At 41.3% G+C, this 15,270-nt stretch overlaps 1 protein-coding gene across 1 annotated transcript in view; it reads left to right on the top strand.

Moving 5' to 3' along the window:
* The window catches only part of PLBD1 (phospholipase B domain containing 1), a 74,171-nt gene that overhangs the window by 35,427 nt on the left and 23,474 nt on the right, over positions 1–15,270 (top strand). Inside the window, exons 3-4 of the mRNA XM_060245312.1 lie at positions 7,664–7,747; positions 9,924–10,062. Coding sequence (XP_060101295.1) covers positions 7,664–7,747; positions 9,924–10,062 — 223 coding nt within the window. The remainder of the gene's footprint in view (positions 1–7,663; positions 7,748–9,923; positions 10,063–15,270) is intronic.

Below are 15,270 nucleotides of genomic sequence, written 5' to 3'. Positions count from 1 at the left end.
TGTCCTTGAAAGGGCAGCTGCTGTGAGAGCCCTCTCCAGCCCCACCCACCTCACAGGGTGTCTTTTGTGGGGGAGGAAGGTAAAGGAGATTGTGAGCCGCTCTGAGACTCTTCGGAGTGGAGGGCGGGATAGAAATCCAATATCTTCTTCTTCATCTTCTAAGGCATAATAGGGAGTAAGATGTTGCATATTCCTCATGATGTTGCATAAACTCCTGAAAAAGGCTGAATCATTTTGTCTGGCAGCATAATGACTTATCCCATCTTGCTTTCATATTTCTATTCCTTTAACTTTTAATTTTTGTCTTCAGTTTAAATTTAATCATATAATGTTCCTTAGGGATTCCTCTCAGTCCTCTGGCTCTCTAATCTTGATATGTTATAGCTACCTGTGTTTTTTTTAGATCTTTACAATTATCATGCAGCCAGTTTTTTGTTTTGCTTTGTTTTGGATGTTGTTTCATTTTTACCAGTACCTGAGAGGACAAATCTTTTCAAAAGGCCATAGTTAGCTTCCCATAGCATTGTATACTTTATCTAGGATCCTCTGCTTGCAAGGAGGGCAGTATAAAAGCTTAATTAAATGAATAAATAAATAGATGTAAAAAATAGTAACACATAAATAAAACAAGATGCAAAACTTATCAAATAGCAAAAAATGAACAAGTGTCTAAATCTGAGCACCTGTCCCGACACACACACCCCCTTTCAATTGGCTCTGCTTCTACAGGCCATATTTAATTTTGTAGAAGCCCAACAGCAAGCCTTGTCCTCCTGCACCTGCCCACCTTTTGCCTGATCTGGTCTTATCTGGCCATAGCTGGCTGCTTGGTGGTGGTGCTGTACCTTATGTTAGCAGTTTGTTGCTGCCTGTGGGGAGCCAGGGCAGCAGCCCAAAGGTTGGAGCTGATGACAAATTCACCTGATGCAGCTACGGCAAGCCCAGGGGGTGGCATGGGGGTCTGGAGAAAGTCCAGTCTTGGTCACATCACAGGTGTCCCTTTTGGGGAGATCTGACAACTCTTGACTAAAGGCAACTAAGCACTGTTGGCAGCCAAGCTACAAGAGCTAGGCAGTCCTTTCTCCATCAGAAAAGGAAGAGAATTCTTAACATGAATTACTTCTCCCCTCTAAAAAAGTAACAGGATAAGGAACAAAGACAAACAAATATGGTTAAGTCAGAGCAGTAACTTTCGCAGTCTCACTCAGAAATCAGTGGCTTTTTCTAAGCAAGAGCGACAGTGTTCGGGCTTCCAAATTGGCAAGCATTGCATAAACAATTTGAGCACAGCATGGCCAGTTCTTACACAGCAAGGCTGAAGTAAGTCTGTCAGAGGTCAATCTAGAAATCTCTTGAGACCTAGAAAGGCTAAAGCAGCCTAGCTGTCAGACACAAATGTACACTTCACAAAACGGTCAGACATTGCTGTAACACAGGCAAAATAGCCAGAAGTAAAACTAGATGGCTGCTCTTGCTATGGAGTTATATACCAAGGGATATCTGAGCTTTCAATTAATTTTGAAAAAATATGAAAAATAAAACACCACAAAATAGCACAGACATGTACAGTTAGCAGAACTGCACCACTTGTAAATAAGTGCAATCCTAGGCACTATCCAGTAAAGGTGAGAGCTGAGGAAAAAGTAGTTATAACTTTGGATCCAGACTGCAGTGGGGAGGGGATTTTTACTTTGATTGCGTATTTTCAGGTTGGACATTATTGGTTTGCGATTCAAATCTGTATGGTTTCAGAGTTTGGGACCGCTGTTTTCAATGAAGAATATATATAAGCACCTGGGGAAGATGTTTATAAAGTTAGTGGCACCACTTTCCTATAATCTAAAGATCCCCTCCCCCAAGTTTCAAGTGAACTGGACCAAGGGGGGGCAGTTGATGCCTTTCAACACAGACTCTGTTATCTCCACTGATTCCTAAAATGGTGGTCAAGCAACAGACTAGTAAAAGGGGTCTGGCCAACCATGGCATTAAAAAAAAACCATACTGTTTGCATTATCCTACTCTTACAGTAACTGACTGACATTAACATTTCTTACCTGTCCACTGATCAATCTCACCTCTTATCTCTCCTGATCTTTCTTACCTCTCCTGATCAATCTCACTTGGGACCCGTGAGTGCTACAATCTTCAAAATCAATATCACACATTTTCAAATCCCCACCTTAAATGATAACAATTATTGTTGGTGGCAGAGAAGAATTAAACCTACCTTAGAGATGCATGAAGCTGAGGATGTTTAAAATAATGATGTGCCGGAACAGGAAACCCCAAAACAAGAATTTATAAAAAAAGATGCAATTGGGAAAACACTAATTTTGAACTCTGTCTCTGAATATGAATGCCCAATGACTGTAGATTGCAATACATCAAAGGAGATGTGGAAAATGTTGGAATATCAGTACAAGCAGAGCTCAGATGCACAGGCCTTATTCCTAAGAAGGTGCCTGTACAATTTTAAGTTGCATGAAGGTGAATCTATGTCAAAGCATTTAGATAATATCATGCAGACTGTGTCTGAACTCAAAGCCTCTGAGGACCCACCTTCTAATCGGGAAGTTAATGCCTCCATTTTGAATAGCCTACCACAAAGTTATCACAGTCATCTGACTGTACTGCAGTCACAGAAAGACTTAACCCCTGAGTATGCTGTGAATTACTTAAGGGAAGAGGGAAATAGAAGAGAACTCTTGCAAACTACCAATAAAATGTCAGTTTTAAGAGTGCATCCTGGGAAAGGAAATGTTAGATGTTTTATATGCAAGAAAACAAATCATAAAGCAATATCCTGGAAATATATGATGATGATATTGGATTTATATCCCGCCCTCCACTCCAAAGAGTCTCAGAGCGGCTCACAATCTCCTTTACCTTCCTCCCCCACAACAGACACCTGTAAGGTGGGTGGGGCTGGAGAGGGCTCTCACAGCTGCTGCCCTTTCAAGGACAACCTCTGCCAGAGCTATGGCTGACCCGAGGCCATTCCAGCAGGTGCAAGTGGAGGAGTGGGGAATCAAACCCGGTTCTCCCAGATAAGATCCGCACACTTAACCACTACACCAAACATATAGAAATGTTCGAAATCATAAAGCAAGCTCTTCTACTGGAGCAAGTGGAGAATAGCAACCAACAAAAATGTGATTTTAAATCTGCAAAGCCAGCAACCAAGGCTAAGAATGTGTCTGATAGGAATCCTACGTATGCCATAACTGAATCAAATGCAAATCTTGAGCATCATTGGATGATTGATTCAGGATAGTATTTTCATGTCTGTAGAGATAAGAAATATTTTGTAGAATTGGATGAGAACAATTGCCCTAAATTAGAGCAAGCCAATGGACAAATACTGAAAGTTGAAGGAAGTGGGACTGTAATCTTAAATGTTATGGATGAAAGTCAAGAAATTAAAAAGGTTACACTAACAGTGTGCATATGTCTCTGAAGCTGTCAAAAATCTAGTTTCAACAAAGAATTATCAGAAGAAATCATGAGATTGTACTCAGCAAGGAAAATGGAAATATTGTTGATTCTGAATTTGGACATAAACTTATGCTTGATGTAGTTGATGGTCTTCATTATCTAAAACTTGTTGATGATGATGATGTACAAAATGATGATGAAAATGTTACTGATGTAATTAATGTTGATAGGCCAGTGTATAATACAATGCAATCTGTATGTAAGCATAAATCATATCTTCTTAAATGGCATATAACTATGGGTACTGTAGTGTGCAAAGTGTGCAGAAATTGTTGAAAGAATGTAATGTTGATGTTATTGATTGTGATCAAATGCAATCTGGTTGTGATATATGTTTAAAAGCAAAAGGTACTGCCCCAAAATACACGGGCAAAAATACTGTAGACAATGAACAATTTCTAGAGATGGTATTCTCAGATATTGCAGAGCCAATCAAAGAATCGGCTGGTGCAAGCAGGTACTTCTTGACATTCATAGAAGCTAAGTCAAGATATGTCTATGTCTACTTAATTAAAAGCAAAGATCAAGTATTTAACAAATTTAAATCCTATGTTGCTGCTGTGAGAAACAAGTTTGGCAAAGTTCCAGAAGTATTGTTCACAGACAATGGAACTGAATACAGTAGCAGTGAGTTCCAAAGGTTTATGGAACAACAAGGCATTCAACATAAAACTACTACATCCTATTCACCACAGCAGAATGGTGCAGCTGAAAGACTTAACCGAACAATTATGGAAATGGCCAGATCAATGCTAAGGCAATCTGGCCGAGGACCTACCTACCTAAGGGACCGTCTCTCCCCATATGAGCCCCAGAGGGCACTGAGGTCATCTGGGAAAAACCAGCTGAATATCCCTGGGCCAAGGGAGGCCAGGCTGAAAGCCACCCGGGACCGGGCCTTCTCTATTACTGCTCCACTACTGTGGAACCAACTCCCTGAGGAGGTGAGGGCCATACGATGTTTAGAGGGATTCCGTAGGGCCTGTAAGACCCACCTTTTCAAGATGGCCTTCAACTAGCGAAAAAATTAGTGAAAAAACTTGTGACAAAACTAGATATGCTGCTAGAAATGCTTTTATTCTTGAAATGTTTTTACTTCTGAAATTTATTGAAACTTGTTTATAACGCCATACTGTTATGTGAATTTTAATACTTTGTAATTGTTTTAACCGTGTTTTATAATTATAACTGATGTAATGTGTGTTTTATGTTGTGAGCCGCCCTGAGCCTGCTCCGGTGGGGAGGGCGGGATAGAAATAAAAAAATATTATTATTATTATTATATAATCTGGACTGCCAGATTATATGTGGGGTGAAGCCGTAAATACTGCGGTTTGTTTGCATGACAGAATTCCATCCAAAGTGACTAACAAATCTCCATTTGAGAAACGACCCAGTTTGAAACATTTAAGACCTTTTGGTAGCAAAGCATACGTGTTTGTACCTAAGGAGAGAAGGGGAAAACTAGACCCCAGAGCAGAACTTGGTATACTTGTGTGCTATGCTAATGGTGGAAGAGGATACAGAATCTTAGACCTCAATGCACGTACTGTAAAAGAATGCAATGTGGTATATATAATAATAATAATTTTTAATTTATATCCCGCCATCCCTGCTGAAGCAGGCTCAGGGCGGCTTCATATAGATGGCAACAGTGTTTTGCAAGCTCCTATGCAAGCTGAATCCACAGTACAGAACCCTGTAGAGGATGTCACCTTCAGTGAATTTGCTATTTGGCAACCTGCAGAGACCACCTGTGAGCAGGCAGGTCCACCTTCACAAGAAAGCAATGAATCAGAAGGGGAAGCAGGAAGTCCAAGAGAAGCAGAGACAACCACAGTTACTGCGAGAAGGTCAGCAAGGAGCAACAAAGGCGTGCCACCGCCAAGACTTGGCATTTGTGCAACAGTACAACCTGTCAAAGAACCCTCAATTTGGAAAGAAATGTCAACTACCCGATCCAGAAAGAAAGAAATGGATGGATGCAATGAATGATGAAATGAAATCTTTACATGCCAAGCAAGCTTGGACACTTGCAAACTTACCTCCTGAAAGAACAGCTATTGGTTGTAAATGGATACTCAAAGTAAAATACAATCCTGATGGAAGTGTGGATCGATACAAAGCACGTTTAGTAGCAAAAGGATACAAGCAAGAACAAGGAATTGACTATACAGACACTTTTGCACCTATCATAAGTCATGTTGTGTTCAGAATACTTCTAACAATTGCAGCCTCCAGAGCTATGTAAGTTAAACACGTGGACATTAAAACAGCTTTCCTCAATGGAGACTTAACAGAGGAAATCTACATGGAACAACCTGAAGGATTTGAAGAAGTTGGAAAAGAAAAACTTGTGTGTAAACTTCAACAGGAAATTTATGGATTAAAACAAGCCACGAGAGGTTGGTCAGATAAACTGACAGAACTACTAAAGAAGCAAGGTTTTCAACAAAGGAAATCAGAATCCTGTTTGTTTACAAGACTCAAAAATGGACAATATCAGTACATATTGACTTACGTTGACGATCTGATTTTATGTTGCTACAACAAGGAAGACATCAAAGAAATTGCTGATGAGCTGAATAAAGATGTGGAAGTCAACTAACTGGGAGACATAAAACATTACCTTGGAATACAAATTGAAAGAGCTGAAGACGGAATTTTTCTACTGAATCAAAAACAGAAGATTATGGACTTTGTTGAATCCATGGGAATAAAGAAACATGGAAACATTAGTACACCACTTGATCCAGCATACTTAACTTTGAAAGAAGGAAAATTGCTTGAAAACAATCGTAAGTATAGAGAAGCAATCGGAAAACTACTGTACTTAAGCAGAATCTCGAGACCAGATATTTCTACTGCTGTTGGAATCTTGAGTAGAAAGACAAGTTCACCATATTATCATGATTGGAACACCATAAAGAGACTGGCAAGATACCTATCTAAAACCGCTGATTACAAATTACTAATTTCAGCATGTGACAACCCAAGACTAGTAGTCTGCATGGATGCCAACTTCAGGAGAAATGAAGGAGATGGAAAATCAACAAGTGGAAATGTATTCTTCTATGGAGATAGTGTGATTGACTGGAACACTAAGAAACAAAAGATTGTAGCTCAATCGTACTGCTGAAGCTGAATGTGTGCCTGCTCAAAAGACATGCAGTGAACTGGAATGGATTATTTTTCTTCTTAAGGAATTTGGAATAGCGGAACCTAAATCAGTACTCATGCATGAAGACAACCAAGCATGCATAAGCATATGCAAAACTGAGAACATAAAACTAGACAACAAACATATTGTCATCAAGTGTTTACTTGTGCAAAAGACGATTAAAGAAGGACTGATTGAATTGCAATACTGCCCTACTAAGAAATGATCGCTGACATCATGACGAAGCCGCTTGACAGACTGAAGTTGGAACGACTACATGAAAGTATGAACTTGATTGAAATTGCTAATGACTGAAATGTTACATAATTTGAGAAGGGGTTTGTTGGAATACAAACTATACACATTTCAGGCATTATAGAAGTGTTTACCTGATAGAGGAAGTGATGTATTGTAACCTAAACCCAATTGTGATCCGAGTCTTCTAAACCCGGGAAGCATTCAAACACAACATTGGTCAGAAAGGATGTTAGGTATGAAATGCTTTGATCTTATATGCAAGCTGAATTGTGTTATTTCCTGTTTGCAACTGCTTTCTGGGAACAAGAAGTTAGACAAAGGGTTGTATAATGTAGCCATGGAAAGGACAGACATAGTTAGACTAGCTGGTAAACTGAGTTATGTTTTTTTATCCCAAGTACCTTATCCTGATGTTTTCTAGTAAACTTTATTTCTTTTGACTCCTTTATGCAAACTCTTCTCTGACTCCTTTATGCAAACTCCAAGCCTCCTTTATGCAAACTCTTCTCTGACTCCTTTATGCAAACTCCAATTTAATGTATATTTCCATCACCCTCCTTAAGAAAAAGTGCTGTTATGTCTTTTGGAATGTGTGGCTGAATTCAGGCACTTATATCTTCTGTTAGAATTATGGGATAGTTTCTGTGATACAAAGATGATTTGAAGGACATAGCTTATCAGTATGCATTTATTTATATTTACAAGGGAAGGGAAGGTGAGAGAATGGTAATATTTCTTTCCTTATTTCAGACATATCAGTGACCATGTTGTAAATCTGTATCCACAGTTGTTTAAAAATGTCATCATTAGGAAAAAAGTTGAAGATTTTATGGGGTAAGTACAGAGTTGTAAAAATTGTATTGAGGAACTGGAACTCCATTATAAGGTTCAGACATCCCCAGTGATATGTTCACTTGTAAGTTAACTAGTTGATGTAGAAAGAGCTTATGTCATAGTAAATCTATTAATCTTTAAGGTGCAGGAGACTTTCTCTTGTTTTAGCTATAATAGATTAACACAGCTATCTCCCTGGAAGACCCTGCAAAAATCAGTGTTCACATAGACACAGGGAGACTCCTGATTAGGTCAGGGAGCCCCATGGTGCAGAGTGGTAAAGCTGCAGTACTGCAATCTGAGCTCTCTGCTCATGACCTGAGTTTGATCCTGGTGGAAGCTGGGTTTTCAGGTAGCCGGCTCAAGGTTGACTCAGCCTTCCATCCTTCTGAGGTCGGTAAAATGAGTACCCAGCTTGCTGGGGGGGAAGTGTAGATTACTAGGGAAGGCAATGGCAAACCACCCCATTAAAAAAGTCTGCCATGAAAATGTAGTGATGCTACATCACCCCAGAGTCAGAAATGACTGGTGCTTGCACAGGGGACTACCTTTACCTTTAACTATAGTGGAAGAAGCATGATTTGTGAACCATACTTGTATGAATTTATGAGGAAATGTGTTGAGGTGGCGTTTCCCAATGGCAGGGTCATTACCCGGCACCAGACCATGCAGGCCTCAATGCCAGGTCACGGGACCTCCCCTCAACATCCCCACTGGCCAGCGGAAGTCAGGGGACCCAGCCGCGCTTGTGCAGCGGCCTCCTGACCAGCACAAGGGCGCATGACACCTTAAGCAGTCTGGTGGCCTGCCACCCCACCCGCGCCTCCCCGTGGCATTGCGCCCCTCGCACCTCCCCCCTGCAGCACCACACCCCCCTGCACCTCCTCCCTCCCTTTCCCACTTCATGTCAATTTCAATATCTGATCAGTCACTCCGGGCTGTATAAAAGTGCCCCCCCCCATCAATCACTTGATCGGCAGGAAAAACCATGCTGAGCACTCACTCAGCACCCAGGCAGGCCAGCGGCACTCAAACCAACTGCATCCAGAAAAGGCGCCACAGTTGCTCCTTCTTCTGCACTTTCTGGATGGGAAGGAAGTGCAGGGGATGGAGCAGCCATGGCACCCTTTCCAGATGCAGGCCGCTGGCCTGCCTGGGCACTGAGTGAGTGCTCAGCATGGTTTTCCCCGGTGATCAAGTGATCAGCGGGGGGGATACCTTTACACAGCCCGGAGGCTGATCGGACATTGAAATTGACCTGGGGTGGAGAAGGGAGGGAGGAGGAGGCGGGGGGCACTTCATGTTTTCCTTCCTTCCTTTCTCTCTTTCTCTTTCTCTCTCTCTCTCTTTCTTTCTTTCTTTCTTTCTTTCTTTCTTTCTTTCTTTCTTTCTTTCTTTCCTTCTTTCTCTCTCTCTGTCTGTCTTTTACCCTGTTTCTCTCCTTCCTTCCTTCCTTCCTTCCTTCCTTCCTTCCTTCCTTCCTTCCTTCCTTCCTTCCTTCCTTCCTTCCTTCCTTCCTTCCTTCCTTCCTTGCCATTGCTAATCTGAGTAGACTGGGGGGGGGGGGGAGAAGCTTGAACTGCTCTGCCATTTCATGTTTTCCCAGGCTGAGAGCATTTTATATTTTTAGTTTTCTGCTGTGTGGTCTTTGTGCTTTTTCTTGATGTTTTATTTTTAAAATTGCATTGCAAAATCCCACCATTCTCCTACCTTTTCTAAACAAAATATTGCAAGAGTTTTAAGCATGTTTGCACATCATTTCCTGTCTTCCGGCTCCACCCCCAAAGTCTCCTGGCTCCACCCCCAAATTTTAGTGGGCCACGGAGAAGTGTAAAAATAACCAGGCCACTGGCGGCGGGGGGGGGGGGGGGGCGCGGGGGGAAGTTTGGGAAACCCTGCACCGCTGCACTAACATATGCTTTGTGTTCAGAAGTAACCATACCAGATTTCCTCAACAGTTGAGGAAATCTGGTATGGTTACTTCTGAACACAAAGCATGTGTTAGTGCAGCGACAGTCTCATATTGCTTGGTAAACAGTTCAATCTTAAACATGTTTACTTTGAAGTCTCATTCAGTTCAGTGGGATTTATTCCCCAATCTGTAACAAAAGTTTATTTCTGTGAAATTATACAGGCTATGAAAAATGTTCTGTAAAGTCAAATTTATCCCATACAGGAAACAAGATCAATGGACCAGAGAACAAATTAAAAACAACCCAGATGACTCCTTTTGGAGACACACAGGATACATCATTGCTCAGTTGGATGGGCTATACATGGGAACTGTAGAGTGGGCTAAACAGCAACAAAAACCAGTAAGATTAATTAAATTATCTTTAAATAACTTTGAGGTAGAAGCAAAAGGAGAACTGAGATAAACTTTTCATAATGTAAAGATGTAGTTTTGGTTCTGAAAGTACCCTTCTACTGTTGCAAAAAATCCTGAGTGTAAGGGCACTTTAGAATCCAACCCAGAGTGCTCCCCCTTAGTCTCCTAGAGAATACAGAAAGCCTTCCTGTTGGCTCCAAGTTTCCTCTCAGTATTGTTTTTTAAAGAATTCAATTATACCACAGCCATCAGTTCTGTACAGAACATGTGATCTGAGTGTCAGAGTGGAGGATGGTAAGGTAAGGTAAGGTAAAATTTTATTTGTATCCCGCCCTCCCCGTCTAGGCGGGCTCAGGGCGGCTAACAACATTTATACATATACAATAAATATAAGAGCTTAAAATTAACAATAAAACTTAAACTTAACATCATAAAAACCCTGTTCTCAAAAATTCTTCATTGGCAACTATAGCTTTTTTGGAAACTAGGTGGAATGGTGAAAGTCTGTATAGATCTGTTCAGTCTTGCAGACAAAATGGAAAGTGATGCTGTGTGGAGTTCCTGTGATCAAGGCTGCTGACAGAGGGGGCAGGGGAGCCCAAAGTTGGGTGGCCCAAGTCTGCTGGATCTAGCAAAGTAGTAAAAGAATTCTTCCCCCCTTCTCCACACTTTACATGTATGGTAGTAGAACATTAATCTGTTCTAGTGGTTATACATAAGGAACAGAAGTTACAGGTACTGGGTTGTTAATCATTGTGGTGGTGGAAGATCTAATAGTCCTCTGTAAAGGCTACTTTGCTAAATGACAAATGATGTAATATTTTAAATATCATTAACAATTAGATTTGTAACAAATACCATACCCAGTCTTTCTCTCCAATGGGAATCCAAAGCTGCATTGCTCGCCTGTCCTCCATTTTATCCTCGCAGCATCCTTCTGAGGTAGGTCTGGCTGAGACTGTGGCACCCATTAACCTTCCATGATGGATTGGGGAATCTGAGTATTAGAGACACCTGACAGGTTGCTTAAAAGTTCTCTGACTACATGTTGTGAGTCGTGAAGATAGCCTGGTTCAGGGTGTTTCAGTTCCCTTCATTTTTGGCACTGTAACTTCCATCATCATTCTGGGGTTGGTGGTCAGTTTTCAAACATGTAGCATTATTTTCTGAGTTATGCCTTCCACAGAGTCCCTTAGCTTCAGTTGCAAATAGCACAGTGATGTGGTGGTTTGTATCACCTTGGTCAGGATTTTCCCATGCCTTTCAGTTTTGACCCAGGAACTCCCGCAATCATCATGAAGCTAGTGACCAATTTTTGAGTCTCCTAGCTTTATTCTGTGATGAGTTATGCCTTCCAGTGTGGTGTAGGGATTAATGTGTTAGACTAGAATCTGGGAAACCCAGGTTCAAATTCTGATTTATGCGTGGAAGCTTGCTGGGTGACATTGGGCCAGTCACACACCCTCATCCTAATCTGCTTCATAGGGTTGTTGTGAAGATAAATAGAGGAAAGGATAATGATGTAAGCCACTTTGGGTCCCCATTGAGAAGGAAAGTGGAATATAAATAAAGTAAGTAAATAAACAAACATGGACAGAGAGGCTGATTCTTTTGTTACTATAGATTCATGCTAACAGCAAGCCAAATTGCTTCATATTGTTATGCTATTGGGTTAGGATCAGGGGCAGATGGAATCTTTGTCTGTGGGTCCATGATGGCTCTTGGCATCCCAGTCTGCAGTTACAACTCTTAATTGTTGTGTTGGCTGGTGAGATTATCAAAAAGGCAGCAGCACTGTGAATTAACAAATTGAGAATCGACTGAATACAAATAGCTTTTACTCCTGTATCCAAGCTCAGCTATTTTATTTCACGCTGTGAGAGTAAAGACATAAATAACTTAGCTGACCTTTCCATCTTTGCCTAAACACTGTAAGGAAACATAGAGCCTGGGGGGGCTGATGAAGTCAGGATCAACAGCATTCAAAACAAATTGCATTTATCCCCTGTTGATTTTACTTCAAGCTTTCACTAAAATTAAATCACAGAAACAAAAACAAAAGAAAAAGAATTGTTTTACTATCAGCTCTGTGATCCTACTAAGCACATGTATTTGGAAGTAAATATTTCTTTGAAATCAATTGGTGTTCCATATTATTCAAAGTGATTAGAGTACATTTGCCATTGCCAGACACTTTTATCCTAGTCCCCAAATATTCTGCTTGTCATCCTTGCTTATGGGTGGATTCAGATGAATAACAGAGGCTGGTGACAGAGGCTGTGAAGTCACCATGAGATAGTTACCTTTCTTCCAAAAAATACATGATTCTCATTTTTTCCCTTCATAGAAATTTTCTGAAGCAGATTAAGCTGAGAGTGTGTGATTGGCCCCAGATCATGCAGGCAGTATCAACTGGAATCTGGGTTTTCTTGGTTTTAGTCTTATATTCCAACCACTATACATACTGGCTTGTGAGTGCTGTGTAGATAGCATTTATCTATACTCTTGCATGGAATCTGTGATTTCTCTGCAAATAGGGTTGCCAAGTCCAATTCAAGAAATATCTGGGTACTTTGGGGGTGGAGCCAGGAGACTCTGGGGGTGGAACCAAGATCAAGGCTGTGACAAGCATAACTGTGACTCTAAAGGGAGTTCTGGCCATCACATTTAAAGGGACGGCACACCTTTTCCATTTCTTTCTTCCATAGGAAATAATGAAGGATAGGGGCACCTTCTTTTGGGGCTCATAGAATTGGACCCACTGGTCCAATCTTTTTGAGGAGTATTTTTGGGGAGTATTTTGGGGAGAGGCACTAGATGCTATACTGAAAATTTGGTGCCTCTACCCCAAAAAACAGCCCCCCCAGAGCCCCAGATACCCGCAGATCAATTCTCCATGATTTTCTATGGGAATAAATCTCCATAGGGAATAATAGAGTTCCCAGCAGACATTTCCTTCCCCTCCCCCTGCTTTCTGATGACCCTGAAGCGGGGGGGGGAGGGTCTCCAAACCGGGGGATCCCCTGTCCCCACCTGGGGATTGGCAACCTTATCTGCAAAAATTGTGTCCTTTCCATCCTAAGTACTTTAAACACTTGAGATAGTATATACATACTTATTATGGAGATAAGGAAAGGACTGGAATTCCCTTTGATCTGTAGTGCTAAACAAGAAAAGGAAGGCCAGCTGTAGTTCTGCAACTTGTCTTTGGTGTGCTTTGATACATTAATGGTCAATGTGCCCATGATTTCCCCCAGTATTTTAATCACAACTGCAGCAAATACTTATCACTCTTCTTAGTTTGTTTACATTCCTTTTTTGTACCAACATGAGTAGCATTTACTAGTTGACTTTACTAGTTGAAAAAGTACAGTGCTAATAACTTTTAAAACTCTTCCTGCTGAGCTTCAATGCTTGTTGCATTGTACTCATTTTTTTTACTGTCCTACTTGTCAATACAGAACCTTAACTCTGCTGCAAGCCTAAATGGAAAATTCATCCCATCCTGAGCATGCAAGGCAAAAGAGACTCGATTATACCAAAGTAGAGAACAATCACAGTTATCCCATCAGTCTATTTTGTCAGGTTAATTTGTCCCATAACTTCCTAAGCTTGTCACATCTAACAACTTATTAAGCTTAGAAGTGTACAGCTCAGTTTTGGAAGACATTGGGTGTGATCAGACCAGGAGTTAGCCACGTTAGTCTCTCAGATTTTAAAAAGCTGCTCCAGTTAGAGATGTGCCACAGTAATCAGATGGCGCCCACCTGTCTGTCAGCATAGTCATGGGGCGCACAAACACAAGGCAGAGCAATCACACTGCCCCTGCACATGTGTGGAGTGCCTGGACCAATCATATGGCCAGGAATATGGCATGGAAACATCGCATTGACTTTGCCACTGGGAAGTTCCCAGTGTCTCTTTAACGCATGTGTGGGAGGTGTTAGGACACAAGGTAATGGTGAGCGTGGCACGGGGGCAAGATTTGCATGTGTAATCACACTGATTAAATCTGGAGGTGGGGTTGGCTGTGGTGGGCCAAAAAGCCTGTCTGATGGCACCTGTTGTTTGTTTCCTATGTACAAAATATGGTTTGGTCAAGCAACTATTTGAACACTTACTAAAAACTTACAAGTCCAGTGGCACCTTTAAGACTGGCAAAGTTTTATTTTGTTGGTCTTAAAGGTGTCACTGGACTCAAACTTTGTTCTGCTGCTTCAGACCAACAGGGCTACCTGCCTGAATCTTACTTTATCTTTGTATCCGCCAAAGAAAAGCACCAGCTGATACCTTTGTAACAGTCTGGAATCTATCCTATGCATTGCCATTACTCCTGAATGTTAAGACTTGTGTATAACTGTTTATTTATTTTCTTTATAGTAACATTTTACAAGAAATAAGAACTACTTCCACATGGGCTATTTGCTCCAGGTTTGATACTGTTGGGAAGGCTTTTTTTTTGGTCCTGCTTTCCCATAGCCTTGTGGTACCTCCTGAGGTTTCCATGGCTTTCCCACAGTTTCCCTCCAATTTTGCTATGCAGCACAGTTTTGGGGGAAATTGTAGCAAAATCTGGATATGGGCAGGAAAGTTTGGATTTTGCTGGTCCTACCCACATGGCAGCTATTTTCCCTGCCCCTGTCCACAGAGACAGAGATATGGTTTTGCTTGGTCCCCTCCCAACGTTCGTCCCATCCCAAGGCATGGGTGTGTGAGGGCTAGAGAAATATACCCTCCTTCATCATCACTGATGTTGTGTAACACCAGGTCCATTAATAAGACTGTCGCATTGCCTGATTATATCGCAGCACAAACAGTGGACCTGGCATGCATGACTGAGACCTGGATGAGGGAGGGTGAAAGTGTCACCTTGAAAGAGTTGTCCCCTCCCAGTTTCTTGGTCCTCCATCAGTCACAAACTGTGCATATTTTGTTTAGCCTCAGAAAGGAATCCAGTTTTTGAATTTTCTATACCGCAAGCTGCATTGTTCAGGTAGATTATTTTTCTAGGGTTGAATGATTTGCAAAAATCTGTTTCAGTAATTTGTTTCTCACAGGAGCATGCATAAGTATTTAACTTCTTTACACCTGTCCCTTCAAAATGTTTCCCATGAGATAACATAATCTGGGATCATGAGAGAGAGCAGGCACCAAGTTGTAAACATAGCAGTTTATCCCAACAGTTAATAAAATA

Source organism: Heteronotia binoei, chromosome 8, assembly GCF_032191835.1.
Source record: "Heteronotia binoei isolate CCM8104 ecotype False Entrance Well chromosome 8, APGP_CSIRO_Hbin_v1, whole genome shotgun sequence".
Taxonomy (NCBI): domain Eukaryota; kingdom Metazoa; phylum Chordata; class Lepidosauria; order Squamata; family Gekkonidae; genus Heteronotia; species Heteronotia binoei.
This window is presented reverse-complemented; position numbering and strand designations above follow the sequence as displayed.